This window comes from Numenius arquata, chromosome 14 (assembly GCF_964106895.1).
Source record: "Numenius arquata chromosome 14, bNumArq3.hap1.1, whole genome shotgun sequence".
Classification (NCBI taxonomy): domain Eukaryota; kingdom Metazoa; phylum Chordata; class Aves; order Charadriiformes; family Scolopacidae; genus Numenius; species Numenius arquata.
This window is the reverse complement of record NC_133589.1, coordinates 3,286,805-3,303,530: the sequence shown is the minus strand read 5'-3', so window position 1 is coordinate 3,303,530 and position 16,726 is coordinate 3,286,805. Positions and strand designations below refer to the sequence as shown.

General features: G+C 41.7%; 1 protein-coding gene across 2 annotated transcripts in view; it reads left to right on the top strand.

Annotated features, from left to right (window-relative positions):
• GNA12 (G protein subunit alpha 12) overlaps nt 1-14,276 on the top strand; it is a 45,398-nt gene extending 31,122 nt beyond the window's left edge. The window contains exons 3-4 of one of the 2 annotated variants that reach the window (XM_074158689.1): nt 4,691-4,741; nt 5,677-14,276. In XM_074158689.1, the coding sequence (XP_074014790.1) occupies nt 4,691-4,741; nt 5,677-6,246 (621 nt within the window). In that variant the 3' untranslated portion in view covers nt 6,247-14,276. The remainder of the gene's footprint in view (nt 1-4,690; nt 4,742-5,676) is intronic. The other variant, XM_074158690.1, reaches the window with a different exon arrangement.
• The last annotated feature ends 2,450 nt before the right edge of the window (nt 14,277-16,726 follow it).

Below are 16,726 nucleotides of genomic sequence, written 5' to 3'. Positions count from 1 at the left end.
GGTTAAAGTGACAAGTTGATAAATTCTAGCTTTGCAGAACATTTCTTATTACTCAGTTTCTGTGGGTATTTTAAAGCAATCTGCATACGATCTGTTGCGCATTTATTTTCATGAAATGAATACTGCTTGGGAACTCTGCCCAAGTGTTTTCTGCTTGCTTTGTGCAATGGGGCACTCAATGGCAAAGGAAGTGATGCCAGATTAGTTACGATATTTCTGTGGGCAGATTTCTTATGTGCTGTGAACCTAGCCTGAAGGGACAGAGATGTTAAATTCAATTAGTTATCTTCATGGTGGCTTATTTGGAGCTAATGTTAAGATGACATTCATATAGTACAAAATATATGGAATAGAAACTTCTTAATTTTGTGGCTTTTTCAGCTTGAGAATGCTGTGTTTAAAATAATCTAGCATATAAAATAAGAGCTTTAAAACACTATTTCAGGAAACAAGAGTATATGTTTACATTTCACCTTTCCTCCCTTTCTCCTCCACCAGTCAGCTTTTAAGCAAATTGTGCTATTTTCTCTGGCTTCACCAACTTTATACTGCAGATAAGGCAGTTTAAAAAAATAACAATAATTTAAAACAAAAAAAAAATAATCCAATTGTGGTGCTGCATTGGGGAACTTGTGGGCTCGTTTCAGGCCTTCTGTTTGTGTTTCTTGATTCCTCCAGTTCCCAGATGTGCAGTGACTCATCCCGCTGAACAATGGGAACAGCATCTCTTATTCCTTCACTTGGTCCCAGTTGGCAGAACCGTTACTCAGAGGATATGTATTGCAGAGGGAGAAGAGATTAGCAGTGAGAGAATGAATCATCCGAGTGTTTGTGGTAACTCTTGTGTGGTGAGCAAGAAGTTAAGGAAGACTAATGGTCCCCACAATGCTCTGGTGTGCTAAAAAGGAATATCTGAGTTATATAGAATTCATAACTGGGAGATCACTCTTCCCTCCCCCACCACTGTTCTGGCAAACACAGGGCATGGATGGAAGATGGCATTTTGACACCTTGATTTATTATTAAGGAGGATGGGGGGGCGGGGGGGAAGCTGGTTGATTTGTATCAACAGCAAAAGAGATAATGGCCATCTCAGGCTTTGTTGATAGAACTTTCAAATAGGAAATATACTAATAGCCTATTAGGTAGACTATATACCCTAAATACCTCTCTTTAGGTATTTACATGTAGTATAAATAACTTTGGCTTTCACTTCTATTTTGCTGCTTGTAAGCATAGTTCAAAATAGATTGCAATGTTCAAAAAACTATGGAGTTTCTTTTCACTAGAACCATTAAACTAATGCAATTGAAGTCGTCAATCTGTGTAAAGATATTTTTAGTATCTGATGAATCAGTTGCAAATATTTGCTGCCACTTCTATGGCAAGTCATGCTAGTGAACCAGAAATAACTGGCTAAGAGAGCATTTGAAGTGCTAAGCCAGCTTTTGAATGGAGTGGAACAGCTAGATGACTTTGGAGAAACGTGAAGAATTTGCACCAAAAAAGCAAACCCAGCTTGCTTGTGGTCAGTGTCTTCAAGAGAAGAAAATAGCTCAACATGAGGGGCAGCTGTTACTTTTTATTTTGATAATAATTTGCCTTGAATGGAAGACCTACCTTGATGAACAACTCAAATTCTTTGTGTGTATGTATTTTTTTATACATGTACATATATTTATACACATATATGTATATTTGTATGTGTGTATAATACCCAAAGCATGAGAAATTATAATTTATGCAAAGCTATTGATGGAATTCAAAATTGAATTCAAAGGCAACTTGATATAAAGCTAAATAAGCTTAACTTCTAGATCTAATTAATAATGCTATGTAGTTTCCCTGGATGCCAAGGAAAAAAATTGAAAAACTAAATGAATGCTCAGTTAATACAATTGTTCTGATTAAAAATGCTAATAGAAAACAGTCCTAACACCTGGAATTTCCATATTTTCCTCATTTAAATACATCACAAGTTATTCATCAAGTCGGTTGGTGCCGTCTGCAGTTGTTCTGTGCTGCTCGATGGACTGAAATATCCCACGCGCTTCCCAGAAGCCACCAACTCTTCTGTGACTCAGACCAAGATGTGGAGCAGGAACTGAATCCACGCTTCCATAGGCTGTAACACGGGATTTAATCAGGGAATCATCTTGAAAGTTTGAGTGTGTGGTGTGGGCTTGGGTTGTTTTTTTCTCCCCTCAGGTTTGTGTGCTTTAATGTTTTGAGCTTTTCTTAACTTCAGACCCTCTGGAGCTTGAGGGATTTGTTGTTTTGACTGGAAACAGCTATTTTGACTTAAGTACTGGATGTCTTTGAATCTGATGCTAGAAGAGAATATTCAGACATCTTCAGATCTGTCAGACCATGCATATGGTGTTCACACCTGTTCCACAACCTGACTTGGCTTCCCAGCTATCCAAGTGTTTTGCAATTACTGCTTAAAATTTCCCAGAATGAATTATTTGGCTTAATTGCCATGTTATGAAGAGCTGTATAAGAAACGAGAGAAGCTGTTTCCTCAAATCACTGCAGAAGTGAACATGTATTTTTTCTTTTGTTAATCAGATTATTTTCTTACCTTTTTATAAATGTGCAAAACGTTAAACCGATTGCCGTGTGGGGTGGGAAATCGGGGAGGCAGAAGCTGTAAATCAGGTAAATTTGCTTGTATGTGTCCCAGCAGTTTATACGCATCCAGCTGTTTCCTGCTCTCGGCGTGGGAGGGTGCACGGACACGGCAAGGACTCTTATAGCAACTGGGGAGAAAATAGGAAGAAGTTGTATCGGACGCGGCCCGTTTGCAGACTGGTTGCACATCTAAAGGCATTGTATAGGTCAAAGCACATGGATAGAGAAGGGTTTTTTTTTTTTGTAGCTTCAGTGACCTTTTCTTTTTGGGCTCTACCATCTCCTAAATATGACTAATGCTGTACAGGAAGACCTTTTCTCTTATTCATGCGGTCTGTGATATCTCTTCTGATACAACAGAGTGCCAAAAAATACAGGAAATTACTTTCACCTTATGAAAATTCATGATTGTAAGGAAGCTCTTAGAGCAATTGTTCTCGGGAAACTTCCCCCAAAAAAGCAGGGTGTTTTTTTCTGCTTGTGATCCACTGTAAAGCTTTTGTGATAACATGGTAGGTTTTTTTGCAAATCTGTGTGTTCTCTCTCCTTTATGAAAAGACACCTCCTTTTTCTCTATACCTTATGCTGAAAGCATGTACTTGCACAGTACATCAGATCCTCTCATCTCCAGTCTGATTCTTCACAATGAACTGGCGTGTTGGCATCTGTTTACAGTTGTACTGGAGGGGAATAATTCTATTCTGCTGTCCCAAGCCTATAATATGGAGGAGGATGCACGGCTTAAGAATTTATATTGGTGTTGGAATCTGAGATGATATCTGGAGAATGTTCTTGTTCAGAATTAGTGACTTGGTGAGGGCATCTACTGTCACTTTGGTCATTACTGACACAGCCTTGGTCTGTGATGTATGTAATGTGTTTTGCTGCCGAAAATTATTAAAAGGCAGCAGGATTTTCCATTTTATCATTCTTATGACATGGCTACAACTGCGAGACACATGTTCTAAACAATGAAGAGTGCTTTCTTACTGAACAGAGCATTTTCATCTGAGAAATGAAAGGGAAGTGTTTGGAGGAGAATGGGCTTCTGCCCAAGATAGTTTCCCTCCAGAAGTAGAGTCTGCTTTTATATGGAAACAATTTTATTACTCCTAAGAAGTATGTGCAGGGCTTCTTGTATCTACTAATGTGAAGTGGCACTTGATTTGAGTGTGATACACAGATAAGCTTGGGGTTTTGTTTTAAAAGAAAAAACAAAACAAACAACAACAACAAAAAAAACCAAACAAAAAAAGCAAACCAACACACAAAACCTCTTACACCTTTTTCTCACAAGAATAAATTTTCTTTGCAAACATTGCCTATATTCTTCTCAATAGAATTGCTAAAGGATTTTGTACAAGATGAGCAAATCTGTTAATAAAACTGTAGCCTAAAAGGGAAACTTTCTGAGGGACTTTCTCTTCTACAGGTATGTTCCTTTGTTGTTTTTTTTTTTTTAACAAGAAAATCTAGCTTAAATTATCACCAATTGTGGGTGACCTAAATCTTTCACTTTTCTAAAGATACGCCAACCAGTCTAGGATATGTTTTTATTCACTGTTATGAATTTAAAACAAAATCCGTTGATTTCTAATAAATGTTTCATTTTTGCTCCCACCCAGTGTCAATTACCTGCATTCATCACACGAGTGGGGGGAAAGACCTATTCTTTAAGCTGAAGGACTGACTTTAATAACACTTCCTTTTCATTGTAAAGATCTACTAGATAGATTTGAGCATTTATTCAGATCTTTACTCAAGTTTTGATTTTTCTAAAAGTAATTGTTAGAGAATTGCTTTTAGAAGAAACCCTACCTTACCTACACGTCAGCAGTAAATGATGGCAGCTCCACTTTGTTATCAGCAGTTTATGTGAATTAAGCTACGTGGTACTTGTGTTGTTCCAGCTCCTTAAACATATCAGGATGTTGCCCAAGTTTCCGCATGTGATCCTGCTGTGTTAGGCCTCGGCGCGTGTTGGAAAGTGAAAACACTCAGTCGGATTTGCTGTCCCAGAAACAAGCTTAGTTCCCCTCTCTTTCCTTTTCCACAGGGCGAATCAGTGAAATATTTCCTGGATAATCTGGATCGGATCGGTCAGCTGGTAAGACATTCCCTCTCTTTCTGAACCAAAAGAGCTCAAAGAGATAATGGAAGCCTGGGTATGCTATGACTAATGCTTTTGGGGCTGGTTTTGTTTTTCAAATTATAGTTCATCGAATTACTTCAGAGTTCTCTAGAAACAGTAAACTCCAGCCTTATGAGACTGAAGCTTAGTATTTGCTTAATCTTTTTTGACAGACAACAAATATTGTTTATGGAAGTTGTATTTATGCATGTATTTTGTCTTATCAGTCCTTCGATGCAGTCTCTGGATCTGACTCCCTTTTCACAATGATCTGATGGCTCATGCTACTTAAGGTAGCAGAATGAAACCTTACAAATAAAAAAAGTACTTGTGGCACTGTAGTACTTGTAACGTTCAAAATCTGTAATGAAAACATCTGTCGTGAGACTTGGAGGAGAAAGAAGGGAGATGTTTTCCCTAAATAGTAACAGTGATAAGCTTCTGAAGAACAAATCTCTCTACAGTGATGGGCTGGGCCACAACCTGCAGTAGAACATGTTGCTGGATTCGCTGGTCACGGACCGTGAACCTGAAAGAAGTATTTCCATTAAAGCTTGTGAGACGTCCTTTGTGAGAGTAATGAACTGTGAAAAACTAGATTTAAAAAAAAAAAAAAAATTCACAATGATAAAATAGACTTCAGCCTGAAAATGAGAGACTTGAAGGATAAAAATGTGAATGAGTGCATTTAGTCCTATATTTTTATTTTAATATATCTCAGGATCTTCTGTAGCTGTTTACCAATGTGCTGAGATTAATGGTCAACAGTCCATTATTTTCAAGTTGAATATTCATTCTTCACTTGGTAATCAAAAAAATATGGTTCGTTGAGTTTTACCATCGCTTCAATATTCTGACATTAGCCAGCAATTTTGAAGGACTTTTTGACACTTTTCTCCTTTCTCTTACAGAATTACTTCCCCAGCAAACAAGATATTTTGCTGGCTAGAAAAGCCACCAAGGGGATAGTAGAGCATGATTTCATCATTAAAAAAATACCTTTCAAGATGGTGGATGTAGGTGGACAGAGATCTCAGCGTCAGAAGTGGTTCCAGTGCTTTGATGGAATAACTTCAATTTTGTTCATGGTCTCCTCCAGTGAATACGATCAGGTTCTCATGGAAGACAGGCGCACAAATAGACTTGTGGAGTCCATGAATATCTTTGAGACAATAGTTAATAACAAGCTTTTCTTTAACGTTTCTATTATCCTATTCCTCAACAAGATGGATCTTCTTGTAGAGAAGGTAAAGACTGTCAGCATTAAGAAGTATTTCTCGGACTTCAAAGGTGACCCTCACAGGCTAGAAGATGTTCAACGTTACCTGGTGCAGTGCTTTGACAGAAAGAGGAGAAACCGGAGTAAGCCACTCTTCCATCACTTCACCACTGCCATAGACACTGAAAACATCCGCTTTGTGTTTCACGCCGTGAAGGACACAATCCTTCAAGAGAATCTGAAGGATATTATGTTGCAGTGAAGGAGAGCAGTCCGTGTTCTGTTAAAATTTGCCGGAGGGTTAGATCAAAGTTTTTTTTTTTTATCCTTTCTTTATGGCCCTTGCATGTGGTGTAGGACCCATGCTAATTACATGGCTCAGGAATGCTGTAAACTAGCCAGTCCAAACAGAGGAGCTATAGGCCGAAGGAGTCAATTGTTGATGATAGCTACTGAATCATTTGGACTAGAAACACTACTGAAACATGGCTGTTGTAGGTTCTGTACCTAGTTTGGAATGCTGAATAACACAACCACCTTCTGCCTTCTTAGAAAAAAGAGATCTCTGACAAACCATGTATGGAAGATGCGTTGTTTTAAATGAATATGCTAATTATTCAAAGACACTAGTCATACAAACTGCCTTCTTTTTTTTTTTTGTAGATTGGAGGTGCTGAATTGATCAAACTAAACGTAATGCGATTGGCAGCTGTATTGGAGAACGTTAATGAAAGTTCTGTTCTTAAGCCTTAGGAATATAACCAGATCTTGTGTGTGTTCAGCTTTGCCGGGGGTCTGGAATCCACTTATCACAGGTCTTGTCTGAAGGTTTTGCATGAGCCTCCTGAGGCAAAAGTCTAAAACTGTAAAAGGAAACCCGTGTTGGAGTAAATTGGATGGGAAGTTAAGGCCTTGCTGATATGGAGAAGGGTTTATTTTGCACTAGATGTGAAGGGTATTACATCATGGGGAAAACTGATTTCCTTGGTGAAGCAGCCTGTGCTAGAGCACCCAACCGCGTGTCTGCACGGTGGGGGCTCGAGAGAGATGTAATTCGTGGAAATCCAGTGCTGTTCTCGCACCCGCAGCTGGCGATATTTGTGGAGGTTCAGTATCTCATGTGAGAGGGCTTTATCTATATTCAAAAGTTTGAAAGCTGATTAAACTCTTAAGCAAAGGTTTTGGTAGTACAGCAGCTGCTTGATTAGTTCCCAAGAGCTGGCCTTTATAGGAAGAGTGAACACCCTAGAGATCTCACTTTTACAGCTGCACTGATGTATTTAGACGGCAAGACTTTGCTGTAAAATTAGCCTTTAATTTGTGTCTTAATGGGATCTTTAGCCTAGACTAATGCACCTGTAATTCTGAGTGCAGTCAAGTTTGGAGTTGCCCGTTTTGGGCGATGGTTTGTGTGTAAAATTGAGGTAAAAGAGGCTGTGAACAATGTTGATATGAACTGTTAATTTCCTAGTGCTCTGTCTGTTTAACGAACCACCAGGTGCCTTTTTTGTGTACAGACATATCGGATCTTTTCTACTACACTGGGGTACGTGGACAAACTGAAGATCTGCCTTTGATATCAACATTGTAGTGCTATCCTTTAGGTAATTCTCAAACGTAGTTTACTGTGCAATTTTTGTCATAGTTTTTATCCAAGAATAAAACCTGAAGGGCTGTTTGTACCCGTAAAAAGTCAGCAGATTCCCTGGAGTTCTTATCCCCTTTGAGCCCGTAATGGCATGTCAAAACAAGCAACGTTTTACTTCAGCTGGTAATCCCATGGGAAATGTGGTCAAAAAAGGCCTGTTCCGTTGTCCTTTCATGTTAATTTGGATAAAATCTGGAATCTTTCTTCCTCTCTGAAGCTTGCAGATGTTCGTATCGGTATTTTTGTGTTGTTTCCTAATGTAGCAGTCCCTTGGCTTTCTTTGTGCAGGCTTCAGGGTGGAAAAGATGCAGCTATTTCAGCGCTCTGTAACGCGCACAGGATCGAGGGAAGGAGCAACCGAGGAGTTAGTTGCAGATGGGAAAACCGGACTTAAATTTGAGCAAACTTAAACAGGAATTAGCTTCCTTGTAACGAGTCTTATTTTGTGCCAGGACCAACTCTGTCTTTTAAATATTTATTCATTTTTTAACCTTGAAGGGGGAAAAATGTTACGTGGCTATAATATTCAGATGGGGGAAAACTCTTTTAAGATTATTACATTTGAAAAGGTAAATGTTTCAACAGAGTGATGCAAACAAGTTTACTCATCACACAAGGTTTGTATCTCAAAGGCAGCCCATTTGTTTGCCTGAAGAATAAGACTTTTTCTCAAAGCTTTTCAGAGATTCTGGGAGTTCTTGGTAGTGGTTTCCACTTCCCAGGCACTGGAAAGAGGAGGCAGTCGTGGGCTGACCTGACTTCTTGGTTGACTTCTTATTTCCTAGTTTGCTGTGAGCTTTATTCTTTCACTAAATTTTCTAGATGGGTTAATATTATGCTTGTTTTCTCAAGTGAGTTAAACATTCCCTTTCAACTGTATTTTTTCTCAAGAATTACCTCAGTTTTATGCCTGAATCTACTGTAGTTTTTACCTGAGAGGCATAGCATGGAATTTCCTGTTCTGTTTTTCTCTTCATGCTCATCCATGGGTTTGTATCCTTAGTCACCTTATGGATTTAAAACTGAGCGGAGCTAATAACACGACATATATTTTAAGTCACTTAATCTGCACATGGAAAAGAAACAGCATGAGGTATCTCATATTGAGCTCTCAAGCTTGCTAGTAATTATTTTTTTTTCTATGATAGGGCAGTTTTGCACACTGAATCAGAGTTCTGGGGAACCAGTTGGATCACCTCAGGCCCATTATTGCCTTTTTTTCTGTTGATAAAATGGGCCTGAGCGCGATGCTGTAGACTGCGGATGAAAGTCAGTGGTTTGGCTCTGTTCTGTTGAACTTTGATAGTGACGGTTCACACCAGGAACCCAAGATAAGGAAACTCTACTTGCAAAAGTCAAGCACTTCTCAAGTTTGCAAAGGATCTGGCCCATGAAGGAAAAGGACTGGTTTGTTTGTGGTTTTTCTTTAAATGGCAGATAAACTTCTTTCTCTGCAAAATACACTCCACTTCTTGCCACAACTGAGGTTTGGGTTTGGTTTTTTTTTTTCCAAGGTTAGGTTGTAGTAAAATAAAGCCAGAAAGTCACGTTATGGTAAATCGGTTAATTACTAAAGCAGAGCTTAGTCGGGCAGGGTCCGTTGCTTAGTCCTTTCACAAGAAACAAATAAAAAACTTTATTTTAAGTGACATCCTGGAGAACTTTGCAGGTAAACACAGCTGGAGAGAACATCTTTTTTTGTTAACTTTATAGGCTTATTGTTCATTTGGCTAGTCAGGAAATGGGTCACAGGCAGGATGATAATCAGATGGAGACCTTGAACAACTACTTTTTTTTTTTTATTTAAAAAAAAAAAAAGCAGCCTTTTGCTGTCCCTCCTCTGACACCCACAGGTCAGTGACCAGCGAGGGGCTGTTGCAGATGGGTTGTCTCTCGCAAGGACAAAGAGAGGAAGTGCTTGCAGCATGTGCTTGCAGGAGAGACTGACGTCATCTTGCAGTTTAAGTAGAAAAACTAACTAAATGGGAGTCATTTATCAAACCCTGCTTTGTGTTTGTTGTCCTCCAAAGAGGCTTTAAGCTGCTAGAGCGTGTCAGTCAGTGCCTTTCCTTCTGATTGCGGTGCTGTCACTCTCCGCACGCTTCTTAGGTGGTATTACGAGGTGACATGGTGAATTGGAATTAAAAAGGAAGAATAGTTTTCTGTAAGTGGCATATTTAATAGGCAGTTGTCACTTTGAAGCAATTAAATAGTTGTTAATGTTAAAAATGAATTAATATTGATTCTGGAAGGGAAATTACCGGCTGTTCAACTTTATACTACAACTCAAAGATGCTTCCAGTTTGACATAAAGAATTGATTTTATTTTTTAATATGAAGTAATAGATTATTTGACTTGTTAACTTGATAATATATTCAGTTTATTAAAATACTGCTGTGTAAAACCTAGAACTAGGCATATTACAAGCATGAAGAAGCTCTTGAAGATGACCCTTTGTAGGCTTTCTGAGCCAGCTAGAGCCTGAACCTCAGCCAAGCAGATGGTGGAGAAACTAATGGCAAAAAAAAAAACCCTGTAGTGAAGTGGAGCAGGAAGAGCTCCCGTTTGTGGCACTGCAGACAACAATGTAATTCCACCAGGATAGCTAAAGTAGGTTTTGGTATGACAAAGGGTGTATTTGAGAAGCGTGTCCCATCCTGTCCGTGTGTCGTCCCCCCTGGGTATTCACCAGTCCAACCAGCTATTCGCCTGGTTACTGTCATCTGCAAAGAATTGTAGCATTAAAGAAATTAAAAGAATAGACATGGAGCCACTGCAGAAACTTAGCAGCTTGCTTTAGTGACAGACAACTACCTTCCACAAATTATCATTTTAGAAAACAAGCCCTTTGCTGCCTTTAGCTGTGGATATTAACTTCATGTTTTGGAGTCTTTTCTATCTATGTACCTCTCTTTCCTGGAAGCAAAAGAGGTATCTTATGTACTTCTTTTTCCTGGAAGAAAAAAAAACCTTTCTGCTGCATGGAACTACAGGATTTTGGTAAAAGGCCCTTCTGATTTTTGGGCAGTGAGTTTTGACGCCTGACGTAGCTTTGTGTGTGTCGTCACATTTTCAGGAGTACTTGTTGGGTTGATAGTTTGATGCATGCCCAACTTGAGACGCAAACACGACGTGCAGGAACACCTTCGTACAGTGCAGCTTCTCATGTAAAGCCAAACACTCGTCTCTCACGGTGAGAACCGTATTGATTCCTGTAAGTTTAGCAGCACCTTCTCTTCTGTATCATTTTTCTAGTATAAAATCACATGGTATAGTCAGGGGTTTTTCATATAGCACTGCCAACTCTTTACCTCAGTACACTCTTTATTAGTTCTGTTACACGGGAAGTTTCAGTAGCAACCGTAACGCATCTGTGCCTGCTCTTGGCAAGGGGGTTTTAACAGATTATTTTTTTTTTAGGGGGCATCCGTTGTGGGACGGGAGGACTGGTGTGGTCTGGGCCAGACTCAGGCTGAGTTAATACTGACTCCACGCGCTTCTAGCTGAGGACTGTCTAACCTAGCGAGGAAGTACTTGGCAAGACAAGAAAAGACCTAGTGCTTTTTCATATTGCCTGTTTTGTAATTAGCTGGGGTGATCTCTGCTTTGTGCTGTGAGGTGGGCACTTCTTTGTTTTAACACTAATCTTTTTTTACATAGATGGAAATGAGTAAAGCCAGGATATTTGGAGCTGAAGCTGCTGCTCTGCTAACCTGGTGATGCTCTCTTTTGGTGGTTGGGCAGTTCAGCTTGATCCTTAACGTTTTTATCTTTCTAATGGCATTTGGAAAGCGGTGTTGAAGTTTGTCTATGTGTCGATATGCTTGTTTTTCTTATTGGGTGGGGAGTATGGAGGTACTAGAGTGCCAGTGCTGGTGGTTTTGTGCCTGGCTTGATGAACTGTGTCACAACCTGGCTCTTGGCATGTGCCTGAACGCCGTATCTTCTGTCCGATGTGAAAATATTCACAGTCGGAGAGGGGAAAAAAGAGCAGCACTGACTTCCAAGGTGGGCGTTCTGGTAAAAAAAAAAAAAAAAAAAGCCAAAGTATGTTGGAAGGGAGCAAGAGAGGGGAGCTATTTTCTAAACAGATCCCAAAAGCTGCTGGTGCTTGAAGACTGGCTGTATTGAAGCGAAATGCCATCTGCATTGACCGCAGAAGCTTTGAGTGACTCCAGAGAGCCATCCACATCCAGAGCGTGGATGACCAGCAGCGGGCTGGCCAGGCTGGCCCTGCTGCAGCTGCACACCCTCCCACTGTAAATCCCTCTTCATCTGTTCGTAACCGAGGGCTAAAACTCAATTCCAACTAAAACACAGTCTGCAGATCTCTGGCCAGACAGTGCGTCTTACGCCTTTCTAACTCCTACTTACACTTTCTTCAAGATACGAGAAGAATTTCAGGGCTATTTCCATTATTTGAATAAAACCCACAGCTGATGGAGAGCAAAGTTTTTGGATGAGTAGGACCCGAAAAAGAGCATCTTATGTGGGAAGTAACGGATTTATTTGAATAGCGCTGCTTCTCTGCTAATACTTCCCGACAATCTCTCGTGCTGAGCTTGTGTGCAGGGGGTTGGGCACAAAAGCTGGGAGAAGATGGCAGGGAGAAAGGGGCATGTGGAAGAGAAATGATCCTTTTGGTAGTTCCCAAGACTTGGGAAGGGTGCTGGGGGGGGCTAGGTTTGAAAATGTGTGTCCAAACTCCCGTTCGCATCGAAGCCATTAACTGTCTTTAGGATAATGAGCGGTTTTCCAGCGAACGGGGTTCGTTAGCTGGAACGCGTGAGGAGCTTGAATTGATGATAAATGTTAAATGGTATTTCTGGAGACTCCACTTAACGAAATGGCTAGTATTTATTGCTCTTGTGACGAGTTGTCTTGTTTATGGAATCAATATGTATGAAAGCAAACTGACAAAACACAAAGTTATCTTGTGACACAATCATGTAGCTAGGAAGCCAATTAATGTTATCTTTTATTCTGCAATTTACTTGCTCTCTGGTGCCTATGCATTGTAACACACATACTATGCAATATCAGTCTTTTCTTTTTTTAAACCAATTCACTGCATTGGGTGAGAAAGGCCTGAGTTTAGCCTTAATTTTCTAACAATTCACAGGAAAGTACTTTAAAAACAGTGACAAACTAAAAGAAGGTGAAAAATGCATAAAGTAAAAGCACAGTTCCAGACTGCTCACATAAGTGTCTTTCTAGCACCAAAACAGCATCCACGATAGAAGCAGCTACTTGCTGTAATAGTTTCAATTTATGAAAACTGTGTACTAGATAAAATTATATTGTGATGTGTAAAAAGTGTATTTTATAGCTTTGGTGACTTAGTTTACTGTTTTGTATATATGAATTTTATAAATCTATTAAAACTTGACTTGTTATACTGTTCTTCATGGGGTTTATCTTTTAACAAAGTCCAGAGTGACGTTATTTTTTTTTTTTTGCTTCATTCAAAAATTTCCTACAGGAGAGCCACGTTTTTTGAATAAATCCCAGCATGAACTGTGTGAAACTACAGCTGCCATGCAATAAAATCTGGTTCTGTAAATCTTTACTTATCTCCCACCTCCCCAGGTCTGGTCTGACTCGTTCTTCCTGAGCGTGTCCAGGAATCGAAGGCTGGTGAAACATTAACCTAGGTAAAACTTCCAGCTTCTCCCTCTGTAGCTGGTGTAGGCACCGGAACTGATGGGAAGTGGAAGGGGAGACACAGCTAGAGTTTGTGGTTGTGTATTTTAAGCTCAGGGAGAGAAGATAATTAAGCCTGTTGAGTCGTTAACACCTGTTAGAGATTCCTCTTCTGCTGTGTAGCATCTGATAACAGCCACAGGAACTATATTGCTTTTCCAGTGCCTGTCCCTGCTGTTGGACTCACTTCTGTCCCGTGGTATCTTGTACGGCAGAACCAGTGACCTTTGGAGAGCCATCCGTATCCCTGTCTTACAGCACTGCCCTCCTGGCATCTGCTAATTCTGCCAGAACCTGAGCTCCAGTTCTTAGGAATGTCGTTAACCTTTCCTCGCTCGGACTTGGAAAGGTCACATCTGGCACATTTTTGTGGCAAGTCTTAATTGTTTCTTGTGTGAACTGTTAATGCCTAATCAATGACATTGGCAGGTACACAATTTGAGATTTTTACTCATCATGGGAAGTGTTACTTCCTCAGCTACATCAAGCTTTTGGGAATGGTTGACTTCTTTCCCTGGAGGTTCCCAGGTGATCACCTACTTTCTAATCTGAGAAGCTCTCAGCACCAGCGGCAGCTCCAGGTGATCTCTCTGGTCAGCTCTGTGAAAGCAAATTAGGCTTTTTCTGAGCCAAAATATTCCTGAGTTACAGCCCTGCAAGGTAGGACATAGAACAATTTTAATGGGTTCCTCACCAGAGCAAGAGTGATCTCTTCCCGGCAATATCAGCTGGAACACGCCGGCGTTGGGGCAGGAGCCGTGCCTGGGCTGGGGGGACACTTGACCAAGAGACAGGGAAAGGGGTGGTTCGAAGTTGTCACTTCTGTCTGCCCCGAAGCTGGTTGGGGTTTGCTTGGTCTGTTCCGATGGAGTTTCTCTGATGTCTGAATCTCTGGAGCTGTAACCGAAGTAAGTGTTGTCGCTGGAGTGTGCCCACCCCGTGACCCTGCACCCGATCCCCTGGGATTTAAACTTTTATTTGGAACACATGGTGGGAGGGTCGGATCGGGGTATCTTAGTGACGATATTAATATTTCCGCGTCTCAATCTATCCCACTTCATACAGCAAAGATGTCCCTGTTGTAATTCAGCTGCGCAGACCTTGTCCCATAGGAACAGAGGTTGAAGCATCGGTCCCGCAGGTGAGTCTGTCTGGGGTCGATGACTGCTGGTACCCCAGGGAGGGCCAAAAACTCAATATGTAAACTTTGAATTCGCCTCCCCGGATCAGCAGGTCTCCCTGTTAGTAGGGTCTCTCTTCTGCAGTTTGACTAATCCAACGCTCTGAAGATAAAAGGGAAAACGCGGCTATTTCCCCAGGGAGAAGCTGCTCTCAAATGTGAAGCAGGGCTTTATGGCTTTGGATTTTTGCTGAAGTGTACGAGGCATCAGGTTTGGGGTGGGTATAGTAATATTTGAGTACTTGTTACAGTTCTTTGAGAAGAGAAATTAAATCCCTGCGGTTTCCAGCTCCAGCCTGAGATCTTGTTATCCTCTACAGACCCGGGAGGAAGTTTATTCAGTTACTAACAAAAATTATCATATTTCTGGGCACTCTCCCCAAGACCGACCAGCGTCTTGGGAAGCTGCATGGTGTTAAGGGAGGAAGAGCGTTCAGGAATTTTTACCAAAAAATAGCTTTCCTGTAAAGCCTTGATTTCGCACAGCAGAAAGACTTTAAAGTACCATTTTTAGGGGAGGGAGGTGGTCCCATCCACTGTTGAATCAGAAAGTGCTGGGTCCTGCTAGTGAACTGTCTATGGAAGATGCTGGTTCTCCTCTCCCACCTTTGCAAGCTGTTGTTGGCAGTCTCACCCCTAACTAGCAGAGTATGGGCTGGGGGGGGGTGTTTGGTTTTTTTTTTATTTTTCTTCGACAGTTGCATTGTACCCCCACTCCCTTCAATTACAGCAGCTTCTTATTTTAAGAGCAGGAGTGGAATGTTCTGCCTGTTTATTCTTGGGAGAGGATATTTGTCTTTATGAGCTCGTAAAGCTATTAAAAGACTGTGTTCTCTGCTCTGTTCAGGATTATAGGCTTTCGAAGCTGCTTCAAAAGAAGTATCCTTGAGCTGGGGGCAGGAAGGGTACAAGGGGAGTTACTTTGTGATTGTGGAGGATGCTGTAGGTGGCCACAGGACGGTATGGTTTGGGAGATGTTCCGAGCCGGGTGAGTCTAACGTGGATCTGTGTTGTACCGTTGCCTTAGGGATCCTTACGTGAATGATAACGGCTTCAGGAAGGAGTTACCTGGTTCTGCTGGGGGATCTCCTGAAGGCAGCCCCAGCTCATAGAATCACAGAATGGTTAGAGTTGGAAAGGACCTTAAAGATCATCGAGTTCCAACCCCCCTGCCCTGGGCAGGGACAGCTCCACTAGAGCAGGTTGCTCAAAGCCCCATCCAGCCTGGCCTTGAACACTTCCAGGGATGGGGCATCCACAACTTCCCTGGGCAACCTGTTCCAGTGCTTCACCACCCTCACAGCAAAGAATTTCCTCCTAATATCTAATCTAAATCTCCCCTCTTCCAATTTAAAACCATTACCCCTTGTCCTGTCACTACATTTCCTGACAAAGAGTCCCTCTCCGGCTCTCCTGTAGGCTCCCTTCAGATATCGGAAGGCTGCTACGAGGTCTCCCCGGAGCCTTCTCTTCTCCAGGCTGAACAGCCCCAGCTCTCTCAGCCTGTCCGCTCATGTGCAGAGCTCGTTTCTAGACCTGGCATGGTCTAGAAACCTGGCACGCCAGGGCACCCACGAGGCAGGGAAAGGCCGGGTCTGCAGAGGGAGGAGGCAGCAGCCAGAGCCCGGAGCCGTGCCCAGGGGAGCCCTGTGGCTGGTTGCCACAACTGCTTCCCCTTGGGACTTGGCATCTTCCCCATCTGGGTGGCTAGCCCCCTTCTCTGCCTGTCTTCCTGCAGAAGGCTCACCAAGCTGCCTCTGAAGTGCTGCACAGTGAATTCCCAGGTTCTCCTGCCCACTACCCGGTGAAACTCTGTTCCTGGACCATTTGTAACCAGCTCTGATCTTGGCTGCTGAGTTGCAAGTAGCTTCTGGGTGTGCATTTTCCATACGGAGTACCCCGCTTCTTTTTGCTGATGGATGATCCGCAGCTTGACCTTCTAAAATGACTCCTAAGTACCTCATCTGTATTTCTGGTCCACAGCTTAGCAGGTTATTGGCTGCAAGTTCTGCTGCTGTTCCCATACCCTTCCAAGTATCTCCCCAGAAACCTGCTTTGATGGTACAACTGCTGCCTAAAATGCAGGAAATCTTATTTAGGGGCTTACCTTCCATTTGTTTTACTTCCGATTCCTCTGTCAGCTGTTTTCTGTCCCTCTACAACTCTGGTACATGCAGAGAAGAATAGGAATTACACCTTTGTGCTTTAGT